A 20,342-nucleotide genomic window follows, 5' to 3' on the forward strand; every position below is an offset into this window, starting at 1 on the left:
CAGTGTCCCTGCGATGCAGTCTCTGGGGAGCAACTCTTTTTCTGGTAGAAATTCCCAACATGAGCCAAGCAGCTATGAAGAAGGGGCTGGAACCAAGCTCAGCCCTCGTGCAGTCACGTGCAGTTCCGATCCGGGCTGTGCAGAGCATTTTTTATCGGTTTGAGAGCTGGAAAATGTGTCTGAAACAGGGACAGGAAATATGGGTGTGGGGCTGCACCTGTACCCGGGCTGGACCTAGTGACAGCATTAACATCCAGCAGCTGGAAATTGAAGCTAGAAAGGTTCAAATGGGAAATAAATCACAGTTGTTAATAGTGGGAGTAATTACCTTAATGAGAGACGTGGCGGATTCACCGCCTTTCAGCACAGACTGGGAGCGTTCCCAAAGCCCACGTTCAGGCTGCGGGCGGTGACGCACTGCCCGTGTCACGGAGGTGGGAGCGGGATGGCCCTTCCCGGCTTTGTGCCATCCCAGGCTGGGAAGCAACAGTGGGGTCGGGGCTCTAACGATGGGAGAGGTTTTGGGACGAGCGACGGCACACACTTGGGATTGCGGAGGTTTCCAGCAAGCGCTTCACACAACCGCCTTCAAACCGCTCCTTATGACTCCGTGGAGGCAGGTGGCACCGGTGGGGCAGCACCACCGGGGCTCAGCGCTGTCCGTGACCGCACCTCCCACGCGGGGGCGCCGGGGCCCGGCGTGGCGCCGAGTACGGCGCGGCCCCTTTAAGAGCCGGGCGAATGTATCAAAACAAAACGGCGGCGCTGCCATTGGCTGCGGCGCGGGCACGTGGCGCACAGCTGGCTTCCTGCGGCCGCGCGCCGGTGGCAGCTCCCGGTGCCGCCGCCACGGCCCGGCCCGGCCCCACCCGCCGTCCCCCCCTCTCCCGGTACCCGCGGCTCCGCGTTCCCGCACGGCGCAACCCCGCGGCCCGGCCCGGCCCGGCCCGGCCCGGCCTTGGCCCGGCCCGGTCCAGCTATGGCGCACTCGGCGCCTCTCGGCCTCCTGGAGCAGGGCTGCCCCATCCAGGTGGAGCACGATCGGAAGCGGCGGCAGTTCACCGTGCGGCTGAACGGTAACGAGGCGGGGGGAGCAGCGAGCAGAGCCCCCCCGCTCCCACGGTTCCTTCCCCCGCTGTCCTCAGCTCTCTCCTCCTGTGTCTCCCGGGGCTCTTCTCGCTGCCACTCAGCTCCTGACGGTGCCCCCCCCCCCCCTCGGCGCCCCCGTACCCCAAAATCAGCCCTGGGGTCCCCGCGCGTGGTACTGTGTGGGTCCCCTCGGGGGGGGGAGCGGGCACCCACCCCCAGCAGCCCCTCCCCCCGCTGTCAGCAGAAGGGACGCACAGGTGTGTGCCGCTGGCACGTCTCTATGGCCCCGTGACACCCCTCAGCCGTCTGTCCTTCCTATGGACAACCCCGAGCCCCAATCCCTGCGCGCCGGGCAGCTCCTTTTAAGGAACTGCGGGAAAAAAAAAAGAAAAATCATTCAAAAATTATGCACCCGGCCGGAGGCGTTCTCCATAAACGCCAGCAGCCGGATGGGGTTATTTTAGACTCTTTTTTTTTTTTTTTCCCTTCTCTTTTAATTCCAACCACTAATTACAAAGCACGGCGGGAGGAGATGTACGTGGAGAAGATGCTCCCCCAACCGCTTGCTGCTGGCACTGGGGTCAACCGAGGGCGCCCAGTGCTGTGGGAGCATGGAGGGGACAAAAGGGGACATCAGGGAAAGGAAATCCTTCACTCAGAGGGCAGTGAGGCCCTGCCCCTGCTCCCAGAGCAGTGGGTGCCCATCCCTGGAGGTGCCCGAGGCCATGGGTGGGCCCTGTGCAGCCTGAGCTGGGGTGGCACCCAGCTGGTTTTCAGCATCTTCCCCTCTGCCTTCCTCGTATGTAAGAAAATGAATGGTGCTTGGTGTTTGCTCGGTTGCCCCTTCATCTCCCTCCTCCGAGCCCACGGTGCTACATGTGCTTCCTAACGCTGATAGAAATGGCTGTGTCACGTCAGCATGTTGCCTTTTTCTTTGCGTCCCAAAAGCAGAAGCATTGAGAAGCTGAAAGTAAAGCAGCTCGTGGCCAGGACTGAGCAAGCTTTGTTCTGCTGTTGGAGAGGAGGGCAGGGAAAAGGCTGACGGGATAGGATGAGAGGGAATGGCCTCAAGTTGTGCCAGGGGGCGTTCAGGTTGGATAGTAGGAAGCGTTTATTCCCAGAAAGAGCAGTTGGGCACTGGCACTGCTGCCCAGGGTGTGGTGGGGTCATCATCCCTGGAGGTGTTTGAGAACCGTGTGGATGCAGCACTGAGGGATGTGGTCAGTGGGCAGTATTGTGGTAGATTGGACTGGATGATCTTGGAGGTCCTTTCCGACCTTGATAATTGTGTGATTCTATGATTTGTCCTCAGTTTGGCTGTGGGTAACAGCACAGCCAGCCAATGCAGCCCCTGTGCTGGGGAGCATCGCTGAGCATTTCCATGGGAAAACTGGAGCAGGTTCTGCCGCGGTGCCGGGACGAAAGGGATGAGGTTGCATTGTGCACCGAGACGGCACCGTGCTTTTCCAGTGCCGCACTCACCAGAGCTCCTAAGCAGCAAACTGCAGCCGAGCTGCCCCCCCCTGCCCTGTGCTGCTCCAGAGTGGGGCCATCGGGGACAGCTGCGCCATCTCCGCTCAGCGCTGCGTGCGCTGCTTTCTCTCTGTAGGAACATGCCAGGCGCTCTGCATGGCTGCATGCATGCCTAGGGATGGCTCCTCGGGATCGCTGCTGTGCCATCCTGCCCTGAGAACTCCCTCCCAGGGAATGGCTTTGCGCAGTCTCCTTTTTTCCTTGCCAAGGTTTGCAGCTATGGAATGATATATAGGATTGCATCTGGGCTGGGAGGAGGTGCTGCTCCTCAGCCCCATCCCAGGACAGAGAGGGCACAGGGAGGTGTTTTCAGCTGAAATGCAGCAAAAGCACATGGACGGAGCTCAGCTGAGGCATGCAATAAGTGCAGGTGAAGGTAGGGCCCTTCATCCTCCAGTAAGCACTGGGGGGAAAGGAAAAGTTTCTGTTATTTTAATTGAGTTTGTCTCATCGATTGGAAGCTTGTGTTTTGGAAACTCTTAAATATAGAAACCCTCCAGAAATGAGTTGAAGCTGAGTTTAGGCTCTGCAGATGGAGACAGAGGGGTATTATTAGCTGTCCTCTGATTTACATGTGTGCTGAAACTTCTTTCTTCCTCTATCTGAACTGGTGTGAGAATGTCAGGGTGTTGCAACAGGAAACGTGTGTCAGTGTGCACACACGCCCCTGCACACCTGTGTGCACTTCCCTGTGGGATATCCATCTCTTCCAGCATCTCCCCCCCTGGTCCTTACAAGGTCCCAAATGCAGCACCAGGCCTGGAAGCTTTGTCCCTTGTTCCAGCCTATGCTATAGAGGCAAAGGAACTGGTGCTCCCTGGTCAGCTTTGGCAGCCCCAGCCTCAGCACTATCTCCCATCCCCAGGTTGCCACGACCGAGCAGTGCTGCTCTATGAGTACGTGGGGAAGCGCATTGTGGACCTGCAGCACACCGAGGTGCCGGATGCCTATCGGGGAAGAGGAATAGCCAAGCACCTCGCGAAGGTACGGCCGCTGTCCTGGGGGGAGCTGCCTCTATCCGATGGCAGGGAGAGGCATGGGGAGGTGAAGTGAGGTCCCGGAGGAAAAGGAGTGTGTTTTGAGATGGCTCAGCACTTGTAATGGAGGTGTTAAGCCTTCCCCCTGGGGGCTGGAGGGCTGGATGGAAACCTGTGGTCAGACGTTCCTATTTCTGGCCGCGAGAGGGGCTGGGTGAGTTCCAGCACATCCTCAGCTTGTTCCTCCTCCCCTGCCAGCAGCTGTCACCCCCACCCTGCTTCCCTCTGGGGCTGTTCCAGCATCTTCCCCCAGGAGCTGGGCTCCCTCACCCCAAAGCTTCAAGGCCCACATGTGCCCTTTATGTGCCTTGGGCCCCACTTTGGGGACTCGCAGCTGTGGGGCTGCCAGCACAGAGCGGGGGCTGTGGAGAAATGCTTTGGGGTTATGGCTGCTGCCTGTCCCCATGGCGAACTGGTGGCAAAGGTGACATTTACATGAGGTAGATAGGTACCTTTTGCGATGCAGCACACACCAGGGTGTTTGTCAAGGTCCCAGCACTCCTCTGCTTGAACTGGGGACCCCATGGCACTGTGGAGGCTGAAGCTCCCCCAACCCTCTGGCACATGGGTCTGTGACCTGTGAAGTTTCAGGGGCAGCATGGACTGTTTGTAACCCATCTGTGCTCTCTTGCAGGCAGCCCTGGACTTTGTAGTGGAGGAGGACCTGAAAGCTCACCTGACGTGCTGGTACATTCAGAAATACGTCAAGGAGAACCCGCTGCCGCAGTACCTGGAACACTTGCAGCCTTAAGATGGGACTGCTCTGACACCAGCACTCCTGTTCAACGCGGCCTTCGCTTCCCTGCGGTCTCAGGAAACCCCCTCCCACACTCACAATTCCCATTTTTTTAAGCGTGTCTATGTGGTGCACAGACGTGGGCACAACCTCGTCTTCCCTGCCCATGTCTGAGCATGGCTGTGGCCACAGGCCAGGCAGACTCTGGGCACACATGCCCCCCCCGGTGCTCTTTGTCCCAAGCCAGGAGCAGGAAGAGGATGATTTTCCCACCAAACTTCACGACAAAACCAGGGGATACATCCACACCTCATCCTCTCTCCTCTGTTTGGCAACATTTGTGAACTTGCTGGGTGATGTTGTTTAGGGGAGGCTGTGGGGTATCAGCCCCATTTCCTTCTGCAGCTGTGGATTAAACCTCAAGGACCAGAAGGAGGTGCTGGAGGAGCCCCAGCCCTGTGGGGTGGCAATGAGACTACAGAGGCTGTGGTGGTGGCACCAGGACTGGCTGCAGGGATGCTGGGATGCTGAGATCTCTGCATCTGGAGAAAGGAGCTCTATGAGGATTGGTCTTTGTCCACTGCAGCAAAGCGTGAAGAGCGTGTGCATGAAGAAGTGATTCAGCTGAGTTGTGGATGCTTCTCTCTGCAGGTGCCAGCTCCTGCCCAGCCTTCTGGACATTGCCCCTCATGGCTGTGGACTGTCATTCTGCTCCCTGCTGCAGCAGACACAGCTTGCCCAGGAGAAAAGCGCCCACCAGGGTGGTTTCCTGCAGCTGAAGAGGAAGGCTCCTCCCATCTCCCTCAGCTCCAGCCCTGCACCCAGCCTGTGCCCCATACCGTGAGTTCCAAGCCATCATTGCATCCTGAGAGCAGTGGGGGTAAAGCCACCGGAACCTGGTCCCCTCTCCAGGGCTCAATGCTTGAGCCGCCTGCCCTGGCATGGCTGCTGTTCACTGCTCCCCATGGCTTTTGGGAAGCAGCTGTGCCACAGGGCACTGCCTGCCTGCTCACCACCACCTTGCAGCTGTGAGCCCAGGTGCTGGCAGTGTGGTGGAACATCCTTGCCTTGTGCCATTACCTCTGCAGATGATGACACTGTAGCATGGTGCAGCGTTGCCGCTGTCAGATGTAGAGGTAATGGTATGATGGCAGAGTGCTGCCTGGCTCCTGTTTGCCCCTTCTCCTGCCTCACACAGGATTTACTGGGCTAGACCTTCAGAGGTTTTCCCCCCAGGCTGTTAAGATTTTGCAGTGCTCTGGGGCTGGGCTGCAGGGGGACAGCTGGCATGGGCTCAGCCAGCAGCCAGGCAGCAGGAGATAAGGAGCCTTTCACCTGGAGGCCAGATCCAAACCCAGTTTATCTCTTAGCAGGGACTAAAGTTTACAATCTGTGCCACAGACTGAATGAATCCTTGGCCGAGCAATGGCTCAGCCCTTTCCCAGAGCCAGTGCAGACTCCATGGAGGCAACAGCAAAACGTTTGAGTAAAACTCTCGAGCTCTGTCCCTGCCCCAGCACTGTGGGACCCCTGCTTGTCGGCACCGTGCACCTCAGCAGAGACCTGTGCCCGGCTGCTGCCCCGTTGCCAGCTCATGCCGCTCAGGAAAGTTCTTGAGCTCAGCCCTGCCCCTGCCCCACGTCTCTGCTCCTTTTCTGCCTATTTCAACCCAGCTCCAGCCTTCGGGATGGCTTTGAGGGACTGGGAGAGGGTCACAGATAATGAGCTAAAGAAGATACCTGGGGTGCTAAATGTTCACTCCTTAACTTGCAAACACTCTTTAGCATTTGGTTCCAGGAGCAAGGCTAGCTCTGTTATAGCCAAGTGATGACAGAACCATTCTAAAGTGAAGCTGAGCCATCTCCTGCAAGCCAAGATGCCATTGTATCTGTGCTGCAGCAGGGCTGTGTGCTCAAGGAGATCTGTGCCTAGTTGCCTCCTGGGAGCAATGGTGCAAGTGCAGTGCTGCACTCGATGCTGGTTTGGTTCTGGTTCCCACTGTGGCAGTTCCCAGAAGTTTTTGTTGCTGGAGGATGCGCCAGCAGGGCCTAGTGTCCCAGCCTGGCTCCCATGCTGCTCTAGCAGCATCCCCGTGCTTCCTGGTGCTGGATCACAAGTGGCAATCGCTGCCTTAAATCAGGCACAGCACTTGGTTTTGCTGCTGCTTCCCTTTGAGGTGCTACAACCCCTCCAGTTTCTGACCTGACAGAGATGTGCCAGGTTCCGTGCCAACTGTTTTACTGCTGTACCTGTTCTTCTGCCTCAGCCCCACAGCGTTTGATGTCAGCAAATAGCAATACCCACAGGTCACCAGCAGTGCTGCCATCCCTTGTTCTCCCGTGAAGCACTCCCAGCTCACCCCTGCAGGAAGGATCTTCCTGAGCCCTGGGCTGCCCCTTGGTGCTGACTGAGCCTGGAGGAGCTGGGATCCTGGACTCTGTCCAGCAATGGGAGTGTAGAAGTGGTTCGGTTGAACAGTGAGGTCCCAAAACCCATTTGAACTACAGACTTCAGTGGGTGGGGAAATACACATTGCTGTCAAACCTGCTTCCATATCTCTCAACTTGAAACACCCCCTCCCTTCTCCACTTTCCAGCATTGTCTTCCTCTGTCCAAGGTTTCTGTTGTGTTGAATTCAGTGGTTACGATGTGCCTTTCCTTCTCAGGACCTGTTACAAATGACCTTTTTGCTTTTGTTTATGTCTAACATTGATCTTTATCCTTTCCTCTGTCATACTATAAAACACAAACATATTGCATGGATTACAATAAAAAGTGTGGCTTAGCTGAGCTGTAGTGGTTGCTGCTCAGCACTTCCTGGGCAGGAGGAGGTCACCAGGGGACCTTGGGCATCCCTGGCTCTGTCATATGGGCTGGGTCACTCAGGCAGAGCCTGCTTCACAGGTCTTGTCTGTCAGCCATTCTTTCCAGTCTGTGTCCAGGGTGATTTTTGCTGCCTTGCTGCTGCTGGTTATTTGTTTTCTATAAAACAATCTTCCTCATCCCCCGCCACCCAAAAGAAAACAAATCTAACACTTCTAACTCCAATATCTCCTAGCCATTAACTACCATGCACGTTTGTGTCTTGGAGAGGATGAGAAAAAGAGGCAGGAGACAGTAGATGGAGGGGGGGTCTCACTGCTGTGTATGCTAGTGTACAACGCTCACCCTTCTACTGCCTGAACTTCTCCTCCAAAACCCCTTCCTTGCAAGGAGGGTCTCGTGCAGGAGTGACTGCATCCAGGCAGTGAGGGTGATGAAGGGTTCTGTTCAGGTTGAAGGCATCCTGGTGCTGGTCCCCTGCAACCTGGGGGTAGTCACTCGTCCTTTCATCCGCCATCTGGGTGACTCCAGCTCCCTGCAGCCCAGCTCAGAGTTGGAAGTGAGCAGAGAGGTTGAGGCTGGTGGATTTCATTTTGGGTCTTAGGGCTGGATGTCTCTGCAATGACTGCACAGAGCTTGGGATGAGCGGAGTCACAACTGGTTCTTTGCTTTTGCTGCTTGATCCTCCCCTGCTCACACAAACCAGCCCTCAGTATTTCAGGCCAAATAGTCCTCGGAAGCAGTCCTGCAAATGCAGCCTCTCTTGAGCTGGCACTGAACTCTTGCATTCATCTGTTTAAGATGTTTGAAAACACAGGCATGAAAACATTTCAGTAGCCAGTTAGTGGAGTCACTCTGCTCATGCAGAGCAGGGCAGGTGATTCAGAGGAACGCGAGGTGCTTCCCTGCCGGGCCCTGCACTCCTCGGCCAGGAAGCACAGCCCCAGCACTGCCCCTTGGGCTCCCTGCCAGTGTGTTTACATCGCTACGTACAGATGGGTGCAAGCCATGGAGGCTGAAGCTGGAATTGCAAGAGTTGAAAATCCTAAGGCTGCTGGAATGGTGGGCAGAAGGGGCACTGCTTATTTTCAGTCATGATTTGACCCAAAGTGGCAAGTGACATGTGGCCTTGGGTTGCAATCTGAGCTGGAGTGAGCTTGGCGTTTGCTCCTCCTGAGGGACAGCGCAGTGGTTGGGGTTATAGCACAAAGCTGGGCTGTTGCTAGTAACAGGCTCTGTTTACATTCCACATTCCAGAAGGTCTGATGCTCCGACCTGCCCCAGCAACACTGCATGCTCCACTGCACTGGGAACGTTTCCCAACCACGTCCTGCTCAAGCAAATGCGCTATTTACCTCCACTGTAAAAGTTGAACCCCAAATGATGGCTGGGAGAGCAGAGTGCAAGATGGCCCTGTGGTCTGGAAGTACAGGCTCAAAGTACCTGGAAAGATGTAGGCAGTGATGGGTTTGTTCTATTTAACTAAATTTAGCTCACATTACCTCACTTGGAAATAATGTTGTCAAAATGAGGCATTTTCTAGGAAAGGGAGATGCAGAGACAATGCCACTATTCTGAAGCGTGCTGTCAGTCATTGCACACACACAGCCCCTCTGATGTGTTCCCTTCTCCTTCTGCTCAGAGGTTTGGTAGCTCTTGGAGAAAAAGCAGCGAGAGTAAGATGTTGGCAGTGAGTGGGGAATGGCACAGTGTGGGTGCTGGGGCTGGAGGAGAGCTGCTCACGCTCCTCGATGCGTGCTGATGGCAGCACAACATCTCTGAGAGAGCAGCTGGTTGTAAGGGAAGGCCAGTTCCTGGGAGAAAAGGTCCTGGCAGGGGGCAGAGAAACACCAGGTTCACAAAGTGGCCCCAGAGAGGCGGAGGAATGCCACCACACAGCTCCTGGGGCCCAAGCACACCTCCCCTTGGGCAAAGCTGGGAGTCTGCGGGCAGGCACGTGCTGTGCCATGTGACACATTTACATGCTGCTTTCCATGAAATGTTTCGCTGTGATCTGACCGATGAGAGGAGGTGCAGCAGCAGGGCCCACAACCGATCCTCCAGGCCGGGGTTACCCCCACAAGGCCCAGCCCCTCTGCCCCTCACCCAGGGAGGTTCTCCTCCTGTGAGGACAGCACCACTGCCCGTCCCGCTCCTGCAGAAAGCCCCACGAACAGCACAGCGCCAACGACGCGTGCCTTCTCCGTATCCCCACAGTGCGAGGGCAGCAAGGCCTCCCCAGCGAGGCCGAGGCTCAGGCCCAGACCCAGGCCGCCCCCCCGCGGCTACCCTCATGGCGGGGCCGCGGTGCAGGCCGGGACCAGCGGCAGCGCTCCTCCCACGGCCTCGTGGATCGCGTCAGCAGAAAGGGCTGGGAGCAGGAGCTGGGCCGGGGGTCGTAGGGCTGCTCTGCACCCCGCAGCCCCGCGCGAGTGCCGAGGAACCTCGGACCCGGTCTCGGCCCGACCCCTACGCGTGTTCAAGGGACTACGCATCCCAGAGGCCTCCGCGGCCGTGCGGCGGCGCGGGGCGTTGTGGGAGTTGTGGTCCGCGCGTTGGCGCGCCCGCTCTCGCTGAGCGGCTTCCGGCGGCCGCGCGCACTCCATTTCCCGTGGGGCAGCGCGGCGGGCCTTGCGGCGGAGACATTTGCGAACCCAGTGTCTCCAAGATGGCGGCGTGGGGAAGGAGGCGCGCTGGCCCCGGCAGCACCAACAGCGGCGGCAGCGGCAGCCGGGAGAGGTGAGCCCGCGGTTCGGTCAGGGTCCGAGGCGCAGCTGGAGGTTCCCCGGGCGGGGAGCGGGAGGAAGCGGGCTGCGGCCCTCGGGGCTCCGCACGACCCTGAGGCAAGGGCGGGGGCGGCGCTGAGGGGAGCGCGAGGCGGCCGGGGAGCGGGGCGGCGGCTGCGGCGCTGCTGAGGGGAGGGCGGGCCGGGACGAGACGAGACGAGACGAGACGCCTCTTGCTGCGAGCGGGCACGGGGCCGGGGCCGCTGCCGGGAAAGGTCGTCGCGGCCCTCGGGTGGCGGCGGCTGCGGCTCTCCGCGTGCGGGCACAGCGGGGGTGCGGCGGTGGGGATCGGAACGGGAGGAGGGCCGGCCCTGGGGAGGGGGAGGGGGGCTCCTTCTCGGCTGTTTGTAAGGGTGAGGGGGCACGGAGAGGCCGCCAGGGTGACCTCGTCCTGCGGGGAACCCGCGCTCGGCGTTTGCTCCGCTGCGCGGTGTCGGTCCCGTTTCGGGGCTGGGGAGCGGCCGGGGCCGCCCGGGGAGCAGCTCTGGGACTTCAGGAATCTCGGCTGCAAAGAGGAAAAAAGGAGCCGACGGAGATCTCGCTGAGCTGCTTTCAAGTCGGTGCTCGCAGTTGGTTACCTGCTTGCAGCGCCTGGCTGAGCCCCGTGCTTCCTCACGTTGGCGTTCTCCCTGTTCTGCCCTGGGGTGACTGATGTCACCGGCTGGGAGCCGAGAGCAGCTGCGCGCTCATTGTGAGGATCAGGGAATCGCAGAATTCCCCGAAGTTTGCTTTTGCCCCTCCCCCTCCTCCGCCTTATCTAGAGGTGAATATCCCTTTGGTTTTTATTATGGTGATTTTGGAAGTGGGTTTTGCTTTGTACTGTAATCCGAGAGGATTGTATTTGGTGGTGCTGAACCTCGCTTGCCGGCGAGAGCCACGAGCAGCCCATAAAATCATAGCACCGATACGAAACGCAGAAATACTGCCTCTGTTCAGGCAGTTTGAAAGTGACTGAATTGGAAGAGCTGGTGGAATTACTACCTCAGCGTGGTTTATATAAACAACTCAGAATACCGCCGAGCGCCGTGCCGTGCTGCTAGAGCTGCCTGCACCCAGCGCTGGCGCCTGCCCTGCTGCTGAATGCATGAGGTGTGGAGATCTCACGTCGTAGGCCTGCCCCGCCAAGAGAGGTGAATTAAAATGTGGGAAAGAGCACTTCAGTGAAAATTATTCTACCAGGAAGAAAATTGAGGCAGGCTTAAAAGTGAGTTGTCACCCCGTGATTTTATCGGTGAACTATACAGTGTTCTGATAGCATAATGTCATCGTAATTTGTGGTGATTTTGAAGCTATGATTACTCTTGATCTTGTGATCAAAAATACGTATTCATAAACATGAGGTACTTACTTCATGAACCTCCAGCGTACGTTATTTTGCCTTTTACAATGAGAAGCATGTGGTTAAGGGCACGAGAGCGCAGGAGTGACGCACAGTGGGCCAGCAGGTGATCTGTGTGAACGTTACGGCACCGAGCAGTGTTTCACAATCCTTATCAGAAGGCAGAGGTTCTCTTAGGTGTCATCCCATACAAACCTGCCAGAAGATACTTTTAATTGGTGCTGGGTGATGTCAGCTAGGCTGCACTCCTTCCGTGTGACTGCAGAGCTGGAGATGCGTGTGACTGAGCCAGTGCCTCCCTGGATCAGGGGTTAATTCTCCATCTCACCTACTGGTCTTGTTTGGCTGCTGGCAACGCAGGTGGTGGAGATGGTGGCACTGACAGACCCGCTGACATCAAACGGTGACGTAGGCTTTTTATAAGACGAATATGGTTTTCTTACAGGATTCTTGTCCCAAGACGCATTCCTTTCAACTGAGTATGCTAATCCAGCTTTCCTCATAAATGAGCTGCTTCAAGGTGTTTTTGGAGTGGTCAGCCAGCTAGTCTAAAAAGACGTCAGTGTGTTGGGAGGTGGTGTCAGAAGAATAAAATACTGTCTGCTACAAGGAGGCTTGACCAGCTTTCACTTGAAAGTGAATAAATTTGTTTTAAAAAGTCCAGCGACTGTCTGTGGAAATTTGTATCCCTTCCTCAATGACTTCATTGATACAAAGAAGTCTGTAATTGGTCAAAAAAAAGTGCTTTCCTCAATAGGTCTAAATGTAAGTACCTTAATTTCAAAGGGTGTTGGCTGTGAACTGCAGCTGGCTCTGTGGGGGTGGTGGGGAAAAACCTGAAGAGAACCAACTAAATATTTGTTTTTCTTCATTCTGGATAGACTCTTTAATAGAGACTATCTAAAGGGGGATTGTTAATCCGCGCACCAAAACAACTTTTTATCCAGAACAGACACTGAATTGTACTTGGGGTTTTTGTGTAAAATGCAGCGTGATGACCGCCAGCACACAAGACAGAATGCCATTTGTTCTCCTTGGAGATGTTCTAACAAACTCCAGAAAGAACGGCTCTAATGTCATCACCACTACTTGTGCTGGCCTCTCAGCACCCTTAAGGAGCCCTCTCCTTTCAACTACCTGTGCTGCTCAGATTTCTGGTACTCTGTTTGCTTACAGCAATGATTGACCTGTTTCCATTAGCCTAGCTAATCATTAGTTGGCTTAAAAATGATGTCTCTTTTTGCTGTAGTGGCTGGAGTTTCTTTTGTTACGGTTTGGTGATGCTTCCTTTAGTGTTGCCTTCCCTTGCCAAGGCTGCTCAAAGATCACAATTACGTTCTCCTGTTCTCTCCTATTTGGATTTAAGGCACAACCTTTGACTGGAGGTCTTGCTTTACTGTCGTGCTTTTCCTGCTCTTCCTTCACTTCAGTGCAGTCATCTGCAGCCTGTTCAATTGGCCTTGAAGCCTGACAGCAGTGGTTAATGGCTCGAGTCTGGCAGATCATGGAGAGCTTTGGTAGAGAAACAACTGTTGAGGTGTTTAAGCTTGGATTTGTTAGTACTTTGTGTATGCCATATTCTGGAGCTGTCTCGAGCAGAAAAATATTCTGCTGGCAAACACAGCTTTAAGACTCAGCAGGAATATTCCACCTCAAAGCCAGACCACAGTTCATTTTTTACCTGAAATTCTGAGAAGGATTTAGGTGAGTGGAGAGCAGTTGAGTGTACTGAGGCAAGACAAATTCATGCTCTAAGTTTTTGACTTGCTCAGGCTTGGATGAGACCTAATCATGGCTTCCAGACAGATGTGCTTTGGTCATCTGCAATGTGCTTTTTCCTGCAGTTAGCACACAGCTAGCATCAGGCCCCCCCATTGCTCTACTGCACCAGGTTTTCTGCGTGTGCTACTTGTGACAAGTGTTATCACGCTGCTGCAAGCCTCTCCCTGCTTATTTATTTATTTAAGTACTAATCAGACTGGTTTGTCTTCATTTATAGTTCATCTGAATGCATGTTTGGTGCTGTGAGCAATACTGTTGTCTTCTTTTAAAAACAAAAACCTCTGCACGGAAGGACACCTGCACTTTGTGCAGATTGGGATTGTTTCTAACCGTGACCCTGAGCGTTTTGCAGAACAGAAGTGATGGGAGGCCCTGAAACCCAAGGCAGAAGAACGTCTGGCAGATGGGGCAGTGCCATTAGGTGGAGGGCAGCGCTCAGAGGCTCAGTGCTTCTGCCCTACAAATGGGCAGTGGGAGGAGGATGCTGGGATTCCTTCCAGGATGCTGTCATACGTCTTGTTTTTAGCTCTCTTCATTTGTTTTTTGTTTGTTTGTTTTTCTGGTTGGCACCTGGGAAAACTTAAGGTCTTTTCTCATGGAGCATCAGTGTGCCTCCTCCTTAGATGAGTATTTATTTCTTCGTAAAGGCTGTCTCAGTGGAACTGATGTTCACCGGGCTGCTGTTTGCAAGAGGCAGCTAGGAGGCTGCTGCCGGGGGGGAGGCAGAGAGATGGAGCGGGGGGAGCAGTGCAGAGCTGTGCCCCTGCAGTACCCGCTCCTCCTGCTCTCTGCCCTTCCCATGTTAGGAAGGCAATCCCATGGAATCTGAAGCTTGTCCTACAGCTGAGACAGCCACTCTGTCCCACCTGCTGGTCAGAGGGACAGGATCCGCTCACAGCAGATCCCTTATTTCTAACATTGTCAATACCAGGACTTTATGTCAGCGATTTTAAATGAGCTTCATCTTGCAGTGCTGGGTGTACCAGTGCATTTCCCCACGTATGCATGCAGCTGGCACCAGGAGTCAGGCATTTCGAGTTTCTCAGGAGTAGAATGTATGAAGCTGCAACTATTTGGATGTAAGATCCAGAATTGTTCTTATGGAGCTCGTGCAACTTTTAAACTTAGCCCTCCTTTTTTGTTTTTTGGAGACAGGGGATGGCAGGTCCTGGAAAACAATTTGACTGAATAGAATTATCCACTGCTTTTAGGTTCTGGTCTGTCTGGTAAATAGCCTGCTGGGCTTCTGAACGCATGGGACTTGTGGGGCTAGATCCTCTCTCGCACTGGTTATTGATGAAGCTTTTAAGCAAAATGGAGCTACATAAAGCGAGCAGTACTTGGCAGCTGGTGGGTGCCAGTCTGGAGTGGATTGCATAGTTCTGCATTTTTGTCATCGCTTTGGGGGTGGGGTGGGGGGCGGCCTGGCAGGCTCTGAAAGGCAGATTGTGCAGCCTGCAGTGTCACAGCAAATCCCATTGCTTTCATTGGGTTTGTTCATGTGCAACTGCCGCGCTCAATTGAAAGGCTGTGTCAGGAGAGATCTGCCTCGAGGTCCCTGGTTCTGCTCTGCATGCCGGCGAGCTCTGAAACCTTGTCAAGCCTGCGTTCAGGTCAGCCCGTGCATCTCAGCTGCATTGGGATTCTGCTTTCCTACCTCCAGGGGCAGCCAGTTTTTAGTAGAAATAACATGCAATGTCCCACTACTTCTGTTAGAGAAGTGGAGATGCTGTTCTTGCATTGCTGACTGATTTTTTCATTCTTTGCCCTTTATTTTTTGGATTGCCCATCTCGTCTGTTGCGCCTCCTGCACCGTGGTAGAAGTTTGGTCCCACGTTAGGGGACTGTTATGGAGAAAAAGCACAGTGAGGCGGGCAGGCTCTGTCAGAGGTGATGAAGCTTTTGTGCAGTTTAGTTCCCTATGCTTTTTAAACAGAAAATATTTTAAGCTCTGCTTTTTCTTTGTACTTGGATGGTTTTTATATTCTGGCTTTATTATTTAAAAGCCACAGAGACCCACAAAGCCACAGGGCTCCAGAAGAGATAGTTGGTGCTGCCTCTGGCCAGTGTCTGAGCTCCTGCTCTCTTTGACAGGTGGCTGTGGCTTGTGTACATAATGGTAAAGGTAAGGCGGGATGTTTGGAAGGAAGAACAGGCAAGATCTGAGCAAGGAGAAATATGGCTGATGGGTCAGTGCCATTCTGATGATGCTGAGATGCTGCAGAAATCCTCTGTAGTGTCATTTCTAGAGTTGGAAGCCTGTGTCCCATAGAGTTCTCTATGGGCAGAGCAGATATGGGCTTGCTTATCCCCACCTTCCCAGGGGCTGCAGGGAGATCCGAGGGTGACTGAGCTGTTGTGCTCTTTGAGCTTCTGAGTGCTACGTATACACACTGAAAGTGGATTCTGCCTGTTCTGCAGAGACGTGCTGCACGTTCCTAGATGTCACAGAAAGCTGAAAGTGCTCCTTAGTAGGAAATGCTCCTTTTATCTGGGGGGCTGTCAGCATTCAGTTAGCTTAAAAATGCCTTTCAGCAGTGGCTTTTCCCTGCAGCCTTTGTACCTTCCCAAGTGGTTTCACGTAGATGTTGGTGCTACTCCTCAGAGCCACCTTAAGCCTCAGCGTTTCTTCTGAAGTGAAACTGGGATTTCTTCATTTGGCTGAAGCTGCACTTGGAACAGTTCTGGTCAAGAAAAAAGTTCTTGGCAGAAACCATTTCCAGCTGTGTCCTTAACATATTAGTGCAACACCTGCTTAACTAATTCTGCATTACACAGGGAAACTCCTTAATGTTAGCTGATACTTAGCCATGCTAGAGATGTGGTATTCTCTTAAAATTTTCAATAGGTGCTGCCCCTTAGTTATTTTCTTTAAATACTTGCCAATTCACAAGAGTTCACTGCATCCTGTGCTGGAAGAGTTATCATCTACAGAATGTAGCTTCTCTTGGGAAGGTTACCTTAACAATCCAAGCAACGTCTGACAAGATGATGGCCTTCCAGAAGTCCCTGGCATACTCAGCATTCAGGTGGATTTTTATTTCTCTTCTGTCAACAGTCTGAGGGGGAAATGCAGCGCAGAGAACTCAGTAACCAGCTTGTAAGTGGGGTTTTCCATGTGGTTTTTGTTAATACCAGCCAGACTCTGAAAACTGCTTATTATTCTGCTCTGATTGAAGCTGACGCATCTGATCTCCTGCTGTTTGTCGTGTTTGCCACTATTCACAATAGCAGCCACTTCTGGCAATGGCTAGTAATTTAACAATAGACTTGATTACAGACGGTCACTGCACGGTACCCTCTGCACCGTGAGCAGTGCTGCACATTAAGGGGAACGTCTGGTGCCACAGCAGCTTGCAGATGTGTGTTTTCTCCCCATTATTTTCCAGCACGTGTACACAAGTACCATTGTGCTGAAGGAGCCCAAAGTGCCAGCTTAATTCTCCGTTTCAGCAGCCTCTTGCCTCCCAGCACAAGGAGGATCTGCACGCTGCTGGGATGAGGCTGGTTTGTCTGCTGTGATAAGGTCAAACCCGTGTGCAGTTTGCTCTCCTCCTGCTGAAGGAATCTGCTGGATCTCTTTATCCTTGAGAGGCCACGTGCTCACTTTTGTTCTGGTTAACACAAGTGTGTCACATAGTTCCTGCTTCTCAGAGGGGAGGATTTTCCCATGTTCCAGTGGGAGTATTTTTACCCTTTCTCAGTGCAGGTAAACAGCTGTAATCTCATTTCTCAGCTGTCTGTGACATCAGCATAGCTGCGATGATGGGTATGAAGAGGGGGGAAGTGGAAATTCATGCAGTTTTTTGGTCGCTAAGAGCTGGTTCTCAAATGATGAATGTGGAGGTTTTGTGGATCCACTGTCAGCGGGGAGCCAGTACCAGGGTGTAAAGCAAGCATCTCTTTCTTTGTTGTTAAAACCTACCTTGGTTTGAAAATGGAAATAAACCTGTTTGCCGAGGGAACGGTCTGTAACAAAGGGGCTGCTGTGCTGTGCTGCCTCTTGCACCTTCACTTCCAGCAGTGTTTCTCAGCCCTCCTCGTCCCTGTGAAGGACTGAAGAGCTAGCTGCCCTTGTGGCAAGGTGGCAGTTATTCTGGAGAAAAAATCACCTTCAAGTGAGAAGGTTTCTTCTCACAATCTGCCAGTATAACTTGCCTTCTTGGTGAATGAGTTGTTCATCTTGATCTCATTCATTAACGCAGCATGATCGTTAAGTTGCAGTGTTTCCAGCACCTCTAGAGAAAGTGCTGTGGCATTGGCGTGAGGAGCTGATTCAGGACAGCTGTCAAGCTCCTGCTTTCCCAAAATGTTCTCAGTTTCTCCAAGTTAGGAAGATGTAAGGAAAAGTTAATCGCCTCAGTTTGGGATGACTTCCTATGTAAAAAGCATAATTAGTCGATGTAAAACTAATCTGGATTTGAAAAAGCTGCAGTGGCTGAATGACCTTGAGGGGCTGCCCTGACTTCAGGCACTTTTCTCTGGAGCTCTTGCAGCCGGGTAGGTGAAAAGTCTGCCTTCAAGTGCTGCAGTTTTAATTCTGTTTTTCCTGTCGACAGGGTCACCTTGTCCTCCACAGACTGTTACATCGTGCACGAGATCTACAATGGAGAGAACGCTCAGGACCAGTTTGAGTATGAGCTGGAGCAGGCCCTGGAAGCGCAGTACAAATACATAGTGATAGAGCCCACTCGCATCGGGGATGAGACGGCCCGCTGGATCACCGTTGGGAACTGCCTGCACAAGACGGCCGTGTTAGCGGGCACCACCTGCCTCTTCACCCCTTTGGCACTTCCAGTAGATTATTCTCACTACATCTCCCTGCCTGCTGGTGTGCTGAGCATGGCTTGCTGCACCCTTTATGGTATCTCTTGGCAATTCGATCCTTGTTGCAAGTACCAAGTAGAGTATGATGCCTATAAACTTTCCCGCCTGCCCTTGCATACGCTCACCTCCTCCACCCCGGTGGTGCTGGTGAGGAAGGACGACCTGCACAGAAAGAGACTGCACAACACGATAGCACTCGCTGCCCTGGTGTACTGTGTAAAGAAGATCTATGAACTCTACGCTGTATGACTTCAGCAGGGAAGAGAGAAATCGACAGAGACAAGTGTATTAAGACTCCCACAGTAACGTTTTGTTTTTCCTCTTTGAGAAGCAGTGGAGACTGGCAAGGAGTTGGTTTAATAGAGCTGTTATTTTTAAAATAACACATCACCGGTGCACCAAGGTTTTTCAGTTCTTCGTTACACTTAAGATTTGGATGTGTGGTGACTTGAGAGCTGTATGTTAGGCCATGGGGAGTCCAGTCCAGCAGCAGAGTGTCAATGAAAGAAAGATAAAGAGGGAGGGGAGGGTGAGAGCTTCTTTTTTTTTTTTTTGAAACATTTAAGTATATTGTTTAATTGTATTACACAGAACCAGCCAGACGTTATCATTGACCATTAAAGGATGAGAATTTCAAATGATTTTGCTCTCTCATTACTGTTAAGATGGCTCCCTTCTGTAGGTGCTCCCGTGGTGACGATTGTATCCTCGTGCCCTCACACAGACCTGCTACACCTCTCGCCTGCTGCGCGTGGCAGCAGCATCCAAGTTGCCTCACAGTTGTCTGTGGAAGGAATTGTTGGAGAGTGGTGGTGATTTCCTTCTTGCTTCACTAGTTGTGTTTTGTGGAGGAAGGTGCACTAATTACCCCGGTATTTCTGTCTTTTCTGGTAGTTGCATAACCGTGGATGCTGGGGGCTAGAGATGTCCAAATCCTCTGCTGCCCTGCCCTCCTCCTGCTGTTAATTCTTTGCACAGTGGCGATCTCAACACGGTTTCCAGCTAAAAGCACACGACACTAAATTACTGTACCAGTTCTTCCTAACGTGGATCCATCTCCACTGAAGTGTGCTGGACCAAATGCAGCTGAGCACTGCTGAGGTGGGAGCCCAGCTGTCGTACCTTTGCTTTTTTACTGCCACTGGCACTTGGGCAGCTGTGCCCTGACCACACAGTTCCACTGGTCTGGCTTGGAACGTGAACCTCTGGAGCTGCCTCTGCTGCTGCTTCAAGGCATCTAGGTGACTGTATGTTGTGTTATCTGAAAGTAAAAGATTCAATCTTCTGTGTGAATTTAACTTTTAGCTCAAAGAAGGGAAAGTATTTACTGTTTTCCAAGACCTGCCAGTTAGTTTTTAAAGATGGGAGCTTGCTTTCTATCCATTCCCCTGCTACCAGATGGAAAATAGGTGTGGCTTATGTTTATAATGCCAGCTTAGCACCACTTTAAGTGTTATGATCTGTATGCAGGCAGGTTTTATTACAGGCCTTTGCTGCTGAATTCAGGTGTGCTGCTTAATTAAATAGTATTTGCAGTCTGCCCACCACATCTGAAGCACTGACCTTGGAAGGGAGTCTCATGAGGTCAGAAACCAACTTCAGTTCTCGCTCTTAACTTTTCAGTTTGCAGCAGCAGGCAGTGTGATGTCCTTCTCACCTCCAGGCTGCAGCAGGCTTTCCTGGCAAAGGCTCCAACCCGTGTTTTCCTGCCGATGCAGCTTCTGTAGTAGCAGGGTGTGCATCCCAGTTGTGCACATGCTGGGCAAAGGGGGTTTGCAGGCAGCCGTAGCTGAGCAGGCACATGGGTTAGAGGGAACTGCTGTGGCATCAGGAGTTTTCTGGGTTTAAAACCTTGGCCTGTTTCGCTGGTACCGTGGGTGAGTTGCCTCCCCTCCAAGGTTAAAAGAAGCTGGGATCCAGAGCGTCTCTATTTATAGCAACAACATGCAGTTGCCTTGGCAGAGAGGAGAGGAAGAAATGCAATTACTTCATCTTGCTGCGGTGAGCCTGAGACTGCTGGGCAGGCTGCTTTTCGGGTTCTGATGTTCCTTGTTCCTAAAATCCTGTCTTTTGGATGAATTTTAAACTAGTGGTGGATCTGCTGCAGCTAATATGTACTTTCTTGCTGCAGAAGGCTCCGAAATATCCCTGTCCTGGTCACTCAGGATATTCTTGTGCTTGCAGAAGAACTGTTAGGGCTATTAGCTCCTTTTCTTCACCCAAACCCCTGTAGACCTGGCACCTTTTGTGAAGTCAGGCTTTCCCTTCCCTGGAATGATCGCTGTAACAGGACTGACCTGTCAGAGGCTCTTTAAGAGCATGGCTTGCATCGAATGCTCTGGAGTTAAAAATGAGCAAGTTTACTCTGGTCTCTTACCGCAGGAGGAAAA

General features: G+C 53.1%; 2 protein-coding genes and 1 long non-coding RNA gene across 4 annotated transcripts; 2 read left to right on the plus strand and 1 right to left on the minus strand.

Annotated features, from left to right (window-relative positions):
* NATD1 (N-acetyltransferase domain containing 1) lies at positions 919–7,185 on the plus strand. The gene is made up of 3 exons (XM_021411895.1): positions 919–1,076; positions 3,488–3,606; positions 4,294–7,185. The coding sequence occupies exons 1-3, from the start codon at positions 980–982 to the stop codon at positions 4,408–4,410; spliced, it is 333 nt and encodes a 110-aa protein (XP_021267570.1). The 5' UTR covers positions 919–979; the 3' UTR covers positions 4,411–7,185.
* LOC110405984 lies at positions 6,965–9,642 on the minus strand. Its single transcript, XR_002443189.1, has 2 exons — positions 8,212–9,642; positions 6,965–8,010 (listed from the first exon to the last, which is right to left on the minus strand). It is a non-coding gene; the product is annotated as an uncharacterized LOC110405984 (long non-coding RNA).
* TMEM11 (transmembrane protein 11) lies at positions 9,769–18,593 on the plus strand. Of its 2 annotated transcripts, XM_021411894.1 has the most exons (3): positions 9,862–9,957; positions 11,789–12,108; positions 17,685–18,593. In XM_021411894.1, coding segments are annotated over exons 2-3 (519 nt in total). In that variant the 5' UTR covers positions 9,862–9,957; positions 11,789–12,106; the 3' UTR covers positions 18,202–18,593. The 2 variants fall into 2 exon arrangements, with proteins under 2 accessions (XP_021267568.1, XP_021267569.1); XM_021411893.1 differs by lacking the exon at positions 11,789–12,108 and having other exon boundaries at positions 9,769–9,957.

This window comes from Numida meleagris, chromosome 13, assembly GCF_002078875.1.
Source record: "Numida meleagris isolate 19003 breed g44 Domestic line chromosome 13, NumMel1.0, whole genome shotgun sequence".
In the NCBI taxonomy this organism is placed as follows: domain Eukaryota; kingdom Metazoa; phylum Chordata; class Aves; order Galliformes; family Numididae; genus Numida; species Numida meleagris.